Here is a 12,384-nt window from a genome sequence, read left to right as displayed (position 1 = left end):
TGCAGAGAGGGAAACAGGCTCATTGGCAGGAAGAGACTCATGGCAGTCGGGACATCTCCTTTGCTAATACACATATGGCCTGCAGCCTCGCTCACCTTGAATGAGCAGCTTCCAACATCAGCTTTATGTAAAGAATGACAATTTTCAGAATTTGAAGCCTCAGGAAGTTGGAATTATAGAAGTTTAACACTTGGGTTGGGTAACAAACACATCCATTTACACGATGAATTGGTATGTTAGCCAGACTTTGGGTAGGGGCAAAAAGGTGGAGCATATCAAAATTCCTTGTGTATCACTGTAGGACTACTTAAAAGCGGGCAAAGAGCAAGACCACACCCCTCCCAGCCTTGGCAGGTTCCATCCAGCCTGGCCTCTCCAAGCATGACCCAGGGCGGAAGAACACTGCCTCCTCCACAGCTGGCCCCTGTGAGGCCTCTGCACTAACTTCTTGTCCTGAGACAGCCTCCACATCCTGCAGGTGTTCCCGTGGCAACCAGAACGCACCGCCCCTTCCAGCAGCCCTGGGTTCGGGTATCTCCCGCAGGGTCGGGCTTGCTGGGTTCACTCCGTGCCGGTGCTTAGCACGGCCCGGTACCCACAGGGCCAAGCAAGCGCTGGAAGTTGGAGGACAGAAAGAAATGACCCCAAGTCGGCAGGGAAGTGGAGCAGGGTCCTTCTCTGCCTGCCCGCGTGAATCGGCCAGTGCAGGCCTTCCTCGGAGTCTGGAGTGAGTTCGGTATCCTCTAGGGGGCCTCTGCTTCCTCACCCCTGAAACCCGGAAGCTGGGTGGGGAGCCACCTCTGCCGCGGCGCGGAGGGGCGCAGCCGCGAGCAACCCCCAGGGCCGGGGGACTGGCTCACCTGGAGGTGACGAGCACCGCCGGCGACTGCATGTCGATGGCAGCGGCAGCGGCAGCGGCGGGCGGGCGGGAGATCACGCGACGCCGCGTCGCTCTGGCGTCGCTGCGTCCTCGCCCCGCCCCGCCCCGCCCCGCCCCGCCCCGCCCCAGGCCCGGCGCCCCCTGGTGGTGGTGGCGTGCACGTCGCTGCTCTCGCGGCCTGGGGTAAGCGAGGGTCCGGAGCAGCTCAGCCCTCCCAGGTTCTTGCAGCCGTCAGGAAAACGCTCGGCCTAGAGGCCATTTAATCAAATTGTTTGTGTGGCTGTAAATACTCTCAAGGGACAGGACTGTTGCCGTTAGACCGCACACTTCCCTCTTCTGCGGCTAGCTGTGACAGTAGTCGCCCCTCTCACACAATTAGTTAACAGGTACTTCTGGGCTGGACCTCTGTCCCTCCAGGCCGTGCAGGTTTGGGGTTGCATAGACAACCCGGCCGTTCCAGCTCCAGGGGCTCAGTGTGACCTGTGGGCTGTGGGCCTGTATGACTTCCAGGGAGCTTTTAGCTGACATTCCTTTCTCAGGAGCTTCTGATAGACACGTCCTGGTAGGTGATAGAACTTTGGTGCAGGCCTGTGGCAAGACCTACCTCTTATAGGGCGATGTGGTCTTGGTGTTTCCTTGGGCACGTGGCCTGCTGAATGGAGCAGACTCCGCTTTGTATGGGATGACAGTCAGAAAGATAGTGTCCCATGCTATTGGCTGTCACTTGCCAGAGGCCTAGGAGAGAACCGGTGCAAACTGCTGTCCTGTCCCGTTGCTGTCTCCGTGAACAGCTCAATGACAAACTGCTGCAGAAACTGGGTCCCAGGCACTCGTGATAGGACAGCTGTGGCCACATTCCTAGGCTTCCCCCATCAGCAACACCTTTATACTTTGATCCCAGTCAAGGAATCCCACATAAAAACGTTTTAAAACTGACTTTCCAACATGTATCACGAATAAATAAATGCTTATGTTCATGTGCCTTGTCGACTGCTTAGCATTTCTCTATAGATAGGGTGACAATAGTAATGTTTTTTAATTCTATTTTTATTTATTTGAGAGGGAGGGGGAGAGAGAAAAAGAGAGAATGGATGGGTCAGGGCCTATAGCTGTTACAAACGAATTTCAGATGCATGTGCCACTATGTGCATCTGGCTTAAGTAGGTACTGGGGAATCTAACCTGGGTCCTTAGACTTCACAAGTAATCACCTTAACTGCTAAGCCATTTCTCCAGCCTGACAATAATGTTTTTAATGAAATCTATCTCTTCCCTGCATCTTCTCTCCAGAAAGGGGGTGAGGTCAGAAAAGGCTTTGTAAAGGAGGGAGGTCCTGAGCAGCAGAATGGCCACACTGGAGTAGGAGGACTAATGTGTAGAAGCTGGGAAGACAAGGGAAAACTCAGGGCATGAATGGAAGAGTCAAGTAGGAGCCAGGCAGAGTGCCTAGTGCTACAAGTTTAGAGTTTTGGTGTTGAGGTAGACACTGGCTATCAGAGGACTGTGCACAGAGGAATGCCCTGCTCAGCTGTGGACAGCAGCTTGGAGACTGCAGCACTGAAGGCAGGAAGATAAGCAGAACTACAGAGCAGTTCTGACTGGGAGTGATGATGACATGAAATAGGATGAAGGCCACCGAGGTGCAGAACAGGGGCCAGGTGCAAAAAAACCTAGAAAATGGGGGAATTAAATGAATATGAATGAAGCTAGGATGACACTATGGGGTTTGGATGGAGCTCAGTTGGCAGAGTGCTTGCCTAGCATGCATAAAGCCCTGGGTTCAATCCCCAACACCTCGTAAACTGGTCATGGGGGCTCATACCTATAATCTCAGCACACTTGTATTTGTAGCCTGCCCAAGGCTAGCCTGGAATAATACATGAAATCCTGTCAGTAAAGAGTCAGGAGAGGTGGCACATGCCTTGGGGCCCGGCACTGAGCAAGCTGAGGTAGAAAGATGGTTGTGAGTTCAAGGCTAGCCTGGGGTTACAGAGTGAGTTCCAGGTCAGCATAGGCTAGAGTGAGACCCTGACTAACCCCACTCACCGAAAAAAAATAGGAAGGAAAGAAGGAAGGAAGGTTAAGAAAAAAGGATGCTGTTATGGTCTGATTCTTGCAAGTGGCTGGATTGCTGTGTCTTCTGTGGCCAGGCTCTTGGAGAAGGAGACCTGCTTTGGTGGAACTATGAGTTTATTTTGGATAGGAGGTATTTGAGAACCTGGGGATGTGGAGGCCATGTCTCAAAGCTAGAGACATGGATTTGGGGTCTGGAGTAGAAAGGAGGCTCTTGGAACTGAGGGTTAGGGTGAGCCTCCCTGATTGGAGCCCCTGAGAAGCCAGCTTGGGAAGATCTAGGTGAGCAGAGATGAGGCCACAGTGTGTACTCATCAGTGCTAGCATGCCTGTCACTCAAGCCTTGTGAATGCGTGAGCAGGGACTCTCCCTGGCTAAGCATGTCATGTGTGCCCACAGGGGCCTTGGCATACCTGGTGCTGGCCAAGAGTACTACAGCTGCTGGTGAAAACTTGCTCACGGATAGCAATCCCATTTTCTGCCTTCGTGGGTCCCAGGGCTCTACTGCATAATTACATACAATGGCTGGAGTTCGGGATGTAAATCTGATGTTCCCTGCTTCCTGCTTTACTTCAGGAGCCCTGCCCATGGCTTACTTAGTGGTAACACAAACCACATTGCATTGCACAGATCTCCCTCCCCAGGCTTCCTCTGGATGTGACTGCACCAGGCTAACATCCACCAGGGGGAGTCTCAGGCTGTGAGGTGGTTAGAAACAGAGCCTTGAGGAGATTGACTGAGCTTGCACATCAGCTTTAATTCAGGTGGGATGGTTTTCATTTTCTGCAGGGAGGTATGCTTATTCTTCTTTATTCCCCAACATAACTCAAGTGTTCCACAGGTCTGGGTATCTCCATGCTGACCAGGACCACCACCTTTCTTGTCTTCTTGCAACACTTATGAGCACAGCAATAAGCCTCTTGCCTTTAGGCCTGGGGCTGTCCAATGGGGCTCACAGACCACAGTTGGAGATTACAGAAGCATGCAGGACCACCCAGGAGATTCATAAAGATGGAGGGCATATAGTTACATCCTGGGGCTGGGATGTAGAAGGAAATTCTTCCAGGAGAAGGTTGCCAGACCCAGGCCATGAAAAAGTAGGTGTAGTAATAGTTTTGAGCTTTGGCTTTCTTACTGGAGAAATGGCATTACAGAAACCACAGCAATGCTGAACTTAAATGAGATGAAATGTATGGCGGGGATCATAGATCAGCCACTTTCAACTGCCTTTCTCTTGCTTTTTTCATGGGGGGGGGGGTTTCGAGGTAGGGTCTCGTTCTAGGCCAGGCTGACCTGGAATTCACTATGGAGTCTCAGAGTGGCCTCGAACTCACAGTGATCCTCCTACCTCTGCCTCCCGAATGCTGGGATTAAAGATGTGTACCATTATGCCCGGCTTCTCTTGCTTTTAATGTACGGAGGCTGAAAGAATAAAATATCCATATTCTATGTGACAGAATTTTAGCGCATGTACCCCTGTGGAAGGTTTTCTTTGCTGGGAGAAGATTCTTTGTCCCTTCCCTATTTTCCACCTAGCAACCATCTTGTAAGCATGAGACACAAGCGTGAGTTTGGGGCTGATGTCGGTGTTCAGGATGGAAAAGCCTGAGAGTTGATGGAGCATGAACATGCCAGCGTGGATTCTTCCTCCAGACTTCCTGTGCAAGTGCTGAGGGCCACTAAGTGGGGTTTCCTGAAGTGAATTTTTTTGTGGACATACTTGTAAAGTACTTATGCAGTGCCAGACATTAAAAACTCCTCCTTGGGCTGGAGAGATGGCTTAGCAATTATGCGCTTGCCTGTGAAGCCTGAGGACCCCGGTTCTAGGCTCGATTCTCCAGGACCCATGTTAGCCAGATGCACAAGGGGGTGCACGCGTCTGGAGTTCGGTTTGCAGTGGCTGGAGGCCCTGGCTCGCCCATTCTCTCTCTATCAGCCTCTTTCTCTCGCTCTTTGTTGCTCTCAAATAAGTAAAAATGAACAAAAAAAATTTTTTTTTTAAAAAACTCCTCCCTGTGGGAGGAAGAGAAGAAACAAAGTGTGTCCTAAGGAATGTTCCAAATCCAGGGGTGTCCTGAGAGAGCCAGATGTTGTTTGAGAAGTACACAGGGAGGCATGGTTTGGGTCACATGGAGAGAAGATGGCCAGGCCATGGGTAGCTTGCATTAGGAGGAGCTTGTGGGGCATGTAAAAAGTTCACATTTAATCATGAAGAAGAAAAGAAGGCCTGATAGAACCAAAGGGGAAAATCATGCTTCAGGAAGAGGATGGGTGTTATGTGCCTTGTTGAAGGACCCAGGACAAGTGGCTGTCAATGGGAGGGTAGCCTTCATGACAGGGCTCAGTTATGAGCATGGAGAGGCAAATAAGGCAAATAAGGACTTAAGCCAAGGAGCAGGGTGTGAGCTGTGGAAGGAAAATTAGTGGAGAGAGTCTGGCTAAACCTACACAATGGGATTTGGGTTGACATAAGCTGGGCCATCAGACAATACTCCAGTAGAGGTAGAGGGGGAAGAACCCCATTAGATAGGGACAGTGAGGCTTTTGCTAAACCCCCTTAGCAAGGACTTAAGGAAGGTGTACAGATGGGTATAAGAGAAGTCTAGAGCCTGACTAAAGTTTGGAGAAGCTAAGGACTTCTGTCAGAAAGATAATCTTCCCCAGCCTTGAGTCCCAGTAGGCCAGGAGAAACTGGAGAAGCTGGTGGTGTGGAGGTAATGAAGCCCCTGCTTCGCAAAGCTGGCTTCTAAAGCAGAGGACTTAAGAGATTGAGTAAAGGAAATGTGGGAGTAGGGCTAATCAAAACTGTAGGAGGGTATGAATAAGTCATTTAGAAACCTACTTTTTGGGACAATGGCACATTCAAAAGCCAAAGATTATTACTAGAAAATTTTCAGTGCCAGGGATGGGATACCTTTCAGTGAGTTGTTGGCCAGGGAGGTCCCTGATGCACCCCTCCCCCCAAACATAGGCCATTGGCAAGGCTCTTGGTTTCCCACAAGGAATAGATGGTAAGACTCTATTGCTGAAGACTCCCACATACTTGAGCTGCAGAGCCACTGAGAAATCCTGCTGCAGCTGAGCTGAAAACCTCCTCTGTGAAGACCAGCTGACAGAAAGCTAGAAAAAGCTACTTTGCATGCAGCTCCATTGGAGAGAGAAGTCATCAGTGGAGATAAACAACAATGGACACTGCAAGTCTTAAATTTGGCAAGCCAAGCCAAATGAGCCAATTAGTACAATAGTGGTATGTCTGTTATGGGTGAAACAAACCACTATCTAATTGGACTGGAGGCCCACTCCATGGGAGGGAACATATGCCTGATACTGTTCCCACATCCAGGGTCCGAGTTCCTTGCATGGTCAGTGTGTGGGCATGCATGGTGTTCTGGAGTGAGTAGAACAACCCATTTCTGGGTTTCTCCCACCTCCCTGTTCAGAGTTCCTTGCACACACACTGTGTGGACAGGCATGGTGGTTTGGAGTGAATAGGCTGGACCCATTTCTGGGCTCCTCCCATACCCCCAGGTCTGAGTTCCTTGTGCAGACAGTGTGTGGGTAGGCATGGTGGTCTGGAGTGAGTAGGTCAGACCGCTGTATCTGGGCTTCTCTCACCTCAGAAGTCTGGGCTGCCTGCACTGGTCTGTGTCCTGCAGGACACAGCACAAAGTAGGCCAGATCCCTGTTCCCTTGCATCTACTAGTCCCCTGGTCCAGGTAGGTCCCATTGTGCCTTGCTCGGAGAGGCTTGCTCCTATGTGAGCTGTGGAATCAAGCTTTTTGCTCTGGTATCCTGACTGGCCACTAGGTACCAACATCCCTGTTCACCTGAGTCAGAGGGTGAATGGGCCAAAGGACAAAAACTTGCTTCCTCCTCAATAAAATAAAGAGTCTTCCTAAAATGGGTAGACAACAACACAAAAAAAACCCCAACAAAGTAAGAAAACTGAGAGATTTCTATCAAGGATGTCTAGTCCTACTATGGAAGTCTCCAATGAAATCATACAGAAATCAACAGAAATTCATTCCCAAAATGAAAACACAACAGCCAATGAGACCCTGCCAAAAAAAAAAAAAAAAATCACTGAACTTGAAGCAAACTATCAAAGAATAAGCAATCATATCAGTGAAATTGAACAGAATCATCTCCTAGAGCATTCAGCCTTTGACAGTAGGCTTAACTTGATTGAAGAAAATGTTAGAACCCTCCAAAGAGATATGAATAAATTGAAGGTAAGTCAAGAAATGGAAGACCTCAACAACTAGTTGATTAAGCTTAATGAAGACTTGATCAAATGCAAGAATGAACTATAGGAAGCATCAAGAAAATCAGAACTTGAATTTAAATCTTACCTCATAAAAGAGATAGATACAATACAAAATAACATCACAGAAAACAAAAATCAAATAGACATCATAAAAACCTCTCTAGAACCACTCATCAACAGAGTTACTCATGTGGAAGACAGAGCCTCTGACCTGGAAGATAAAACAGAAGAAATTGATTGGGAGGCCAAAAACTTTGCTAAGTTCAAAACATCAAGTGAACAGAATATGAAGGAACTGTGGGATACTCTGAAATGAACAAACATCTGGATCATGGGCATACCAAAAGGAGAGGAAATCCAGACCAGAGGCATAGAGAACATACTCAACAAAATTATTGAAGAAAAATTTCTGAATCTTGCAAAAGAGAGGCCCATCCAGATACAAGAAGCCCACAGAACACCAAACAGGCAAGACCAAAGAAAAAACTCTCTAAGACATTTGTTAAAACATACAGTTAAAACTCTTAACAATGAAAACAAAGAGAGAGTTAAAGCAAGAGAGAAGCAATTCACAACATACAAGTGCAATCCCATTAGAACAACATCATATTTCTCAATGGAAACCCTATAAGCCAGAAAGGCATGGAATAGAACACTTCAAAGTCTGGAAAACTATGGCTTCCAACCTAAGCTACTTTACCCAGCAAAAATATCCCTCATAATAGATGGTGAAAGAAAAGTTTTCCATGAAAAAAGTCAACTCTTTGATTATATGAACACAAGGCCCAACCCACAGATAATACTTGAGGGAATACTCCACACAGAACAGTCAAACACCAATCTCAAGAGTCAAGAAGAAGAAGAAGAAGATCACAATAACTAAAACAAACCAGGCTCAAAACAGTACATAACAGAAGAAAGCACCCAACCCCATAAAACACCATATCATGGTAGTGATTAATTCAAACCTCACAGTAATAACCTGAAATATTTATGGTCTTAACTCACCCATCAAAAGTCACAGGTGGGCTGGACAGATGGCTTAGTAGGTAAGCACTTGTCTGTGAAGCCTGAGGACCCCGATTCAAGGCTCAATTCCCCAGGACCTACATTAGCCAGATGCACAAGGGGGCACAGGCATCTGGAGTTCATTTGCAGTGGCTGGAGGCCCTGGCATGCCCTCCCTCCCTCCCTCCCTCCCTCCCTCTCTCTCTCTGCCTCTTTCCCTCTCTGTCTGTCACTCTCAAATAAATAATTAAAAATGAATAAAATATTTTTTAAAAAAGTCACAGGCTATCAGGATGGATTAAAAAAACTCTACCTGACTTCTGCTTAAGATGGTGGCATAGGAACAATGCCAAAGCAGCCTAGAGAAGAAGAAGCCAAAACAAACAAACAAACAAACAACAACAACAACAACCCCCCCCAAACCCAGGGAAATACATTCTTTAACTAAAAAGTGAAGTGCATAAGAAATTATTAACTGCAGCAGAGAAGTAGGAGAGAGCCAAAGCGTTTAGAGACCACAGAAGCAGGCAGAAGTGGCCTGAGCAGCAGCAACACCAGGTTCATGTCACCACAGCCACAAGGCTCAGCCTGAGTTGTAGGAAAAGCCAGGTGAGGGGCTTCTCCATTCATACTGGCCTCCCCAAAAACTCAAGGAATGTGAAGGGAGGATGGCAGGGACCAAGGTAGCAGCATGTGAGGAAGAGGATTGTGAGAACCAGTGGGAGAACTTCAGCCACCATCCACAGCCTTCCCTACCCCACCACCAGTGCAAGTGGCAGCCAACACCAGAGACCCGGGGAAGGGAGCTCACCTACACAACACCCAACACAGGAGATCAGAGCAGCAACCCACCAACCCAGCCAGCTTACCTGAGCCCACAGCACAGAAAAGTAGGACCCAAGTGGGCATGTAGAATAATTGCAACCAAAGCCATCCCAAAAGGTAACTGAGATTACACCAGGGCAGTACCTACCAAGTAAGTCTGGCATATAGGCTTGAATCGGAAGTGCTAATTGCACCTTGCATGTCAGGGTATAAATTATGTGTTAAATCTGATGAATGGTCAGATTTGCCATTCTTTTTTAAAAATTTATTTATTTGAGAGTAACAGAGAAAGAAAGAGGCAGAGAAGGCAGAGAGAAAGAATGGGTGCATCAGGGACTCCAGCCACTGCAAATGAACTTCAGATGCATACACCACTTTGTGCATGCATCTGGTTTATGTGGGTTCTGGGGAATTGAGCCTTGAATTGAGATACTTAGGCTTCACAGGCAAGTGCTTAACCACTAAGCCATCACCCCAGCCCAGATTTACCATTCTTAAATAAGCTATATTTTGGGCTTGTTATTTGTTGATTCCTGATTCATAGTGCCTCTGTTTCCTCTTCTGTCATTCATTGGGGAAGAGTCACACTTGGTCACAAGCTGATTTGGAACCCTCTACAGACCAGAAATCTTAGCCTCCCAGTTGACAGGATTAAGGGTGTGGGGCAATACACATCCTTAGGGACTGTGACTTTGTTAGAGGATTTGGTTGTCATAATACCCACTCTTGTATAAATATTCTGTGCTGTTTTTCATTGTTTAGTTAAATTTTAGAATTTTCCTGTATTTTGTTCCACTCAGCCTACTTGAATACTCTCATAGCAGGCAAACTCAACACCTGCAATCACTTTTATGGTTACTCTGAGAGTCTTAAGAGCCTCACCTAGCACCTCAAGCTCTTACCCTGAAAATATATAATATCAGATTGACTGATACATCTAATAATATTGCAGATAATTAGAAAACTCAAGCATTAAATTAATCTAAGATGTAAAAATCTCTACATTATAACACAAGAAACACAAAAAATATCAAGACAACATAAATCCACCAAAAAGTATTAATGCATCAAAAATGACCTACAGTGAGACTGATTTAGAGGAAATGCATCTGGAGTTCATTTGCAATGGCTGGAGGCCCTGGCACACCCATTCCCCCACCCCCTCTCGTCCTAAGAGGAAAACGTATACCTTTAAATGCCTATATTAAGAAATTAGAAAGGTCATAAGTAAACAACTTAATGTTTCACCTTAAGACCTTGGAAAAAGAACAAGGCAAAACTAAAGTCACTAGATGGGAAGAAATAATACAGATTAGGGCAGAAATTAATGAAATAGAAACCAAAAAAGACCAACAACTACTACAACAAAATGATCTAAAGAATCAATGAAACAGAGTTAGTGCTGTGAAAGGATAAACAAGATTGATAAACCCTTAGCCAATCTGACCAAAAGAAAGAGAGACAAGACACAAATTAATAAAATTAGAGATGAAAAATGCACCATCCCAACAGATACCAGAGAAATACAAAAAAATCATAGGGACATACTCAAAGAACATATACTCCACTAAGTTTGAAAATCTGAAAGAAATATATAATTTTCTTGATTCATATGATCTACCTAAATTAAACCAAGATGAAATTAACCACTTAAATACACTTATAGCAAGTATGGAGATCCAAGGAGTTATAAAAAAGCTCCCCACTAAAAAAAGTACAAGCCCAGATGGATTCACTGGTGAATTTTACCAGACCTTCATGGAAGAACTAACACCAATGCTTCTTAAACTTTTTCATAAAATAGAAAAGGAAGGAATCCTACCATATTCCTTCTATGAAGCCAGCCTCACCCTGATACCAAAACCAGAAAAAGATAGAACAAAAAAAGAAAATTATAGACCAATCTCCCTCAGGAATATAGATGCAAAAGTTCTCAAGAAAATGTTGGCAAACAGAATACAAGAATATATCAGAAAGATCATTCACCCTGACCAAGTAGGCTATATCCCAGAGATGCAGGGATGGTTGAACACATGCAAATTAATAAATGTAATACATCATATAAATGGACAAAAATTACATGATCATCTCATTAGGTGCAGAAAAAGCATTTGAGAAAAATCCAACATCCCTTCATGATAAAAGTCCTACAGATACTAGAAATAAAAGGACCATATCTCAACATAATGAAAGCAATTTATGACAAACCTACAGCCAGCATAATACTAAAGGGAGAAAGACTTGAAACTTTTCCACCAAAATCACGAACAAGACTATCCACACTTTTATTTAATATAGTACTGGAAGTCTTAGCCATAGCAATAAGGCAAGAGACATACATAAAAGGGGTACAAATTGGAAAGAGAGAGATAAAGTTATCATTATTTGCATATGACATGATTTTAACATATAGGACCCTAAAGAATCTACCAGCAAACTGTTAGAGCTGATAAACACCTATAGCTATGTAGCAGGATACAAAATAAACACACAGAAATCAGAAGCCTTCCTATATGCTAACAACAAACACACAAAAGATGAAATCAGAGAATCATCCCATTCACAGTTGCATCAAAACAAACAAAAACAAAACAAAACAAAAAAAACAACCTTGGAATAAACCTAACCAATGACGTGAAGGATCTCTACAATGAAAACATTAAAATACTCAAGTGAGAAATTTCAGGAGACACTAGGAAATGGAAACATATACCTTGTTCTTGGTTTGGAAGAATCAATTGTGAAAATGGCAATCTTACCAAAAGCAGTCTACTCATTTAATGCAATCCCCATCAAAATTCCAATGGCGGGCTGGAGAGATGGCTTAGCGGTTAAGCACTTGCCTGTGAAGCCTAAGGACCCCAATTCGAGGCTCAGTTCCCCAGGTCCCACGTTAGCCAGATGCACAAGGGGGCGCACGCGTCTGGAGTTCGTTTGCAGAGGCTGGAAGCCCTGGCGCGCCCATTCTCTCTCTCTCCCTCTATCTGTCTTTCTCTCTGTGTCTGTCACTCTCAAATAAATAAATAAATAAATTTAAAAAAAAATTCCAATGGCATTCTTCATGGAAATATAAAAAACAATGCAAAAATTCATTTGGAAGCACAAAAAAACCCCTCATAATATCTAAAATAATTTTGATCAACAAAAATAAGGCTGGTGGTATAACCATACATGACTTTAACCTATATTATAAAGTAATAGTACCAAAACAGCATAACAAAAGCAGATATGTAGAACAATGGAACAGAATAGAGGACCCAGTTGTAAGTCTGGATAGCTATAGCCACCTGATTTTTGACAAAAATGCCAAAAATACTCATTGGAGAAAAGAT

The 12,384-nt window shown here is 45.2% G+C and overlaps 1 protein-coding gene across 1 annotated transcript in view; it reads right to left on the bottom strand.

Annotated features, from left to right (window-relative positions):
- Positions 1–939, bottom strand: part of Hs1bp3 (HCLS1 binding protein 3) — a 30,957-nt gene extending 30,018 nt beyond the window's left edge. Inside the window, exon 1 of the mRNA XM_004663764.2 lies at positions 861–939. Within this exon, the coding sequence (XP_004663821.2) occupies positions 861–892 (32 nt within the window). The 5' untranslated portion in view covers positions 893–939. The remainder of the gene's footprint in view (positions 1–860) is intronic.
- Positions 940–12,384: the final 11,445 nt, after the last annotated feature.

The sequence above is a fragment of the Jaculus jaculus genome, chromosome 5 (genome assembly GCF_020740685.1).
Source record: "Jaculus jaculus isolate mJacJac1 chromosome 5, mJacJac1.mat.Y.cur, whole genome shotgun sequence".
NCBI classification, from domain to species: Eukaryota; Metazoa; Chordata; class Mammalia; order Rodentia; family Dipodidae; genus Jaculus; species Jaculus jaculus.
This window is presented reverse-complemented; position numbering and strand designations above follow the sequence as displayed.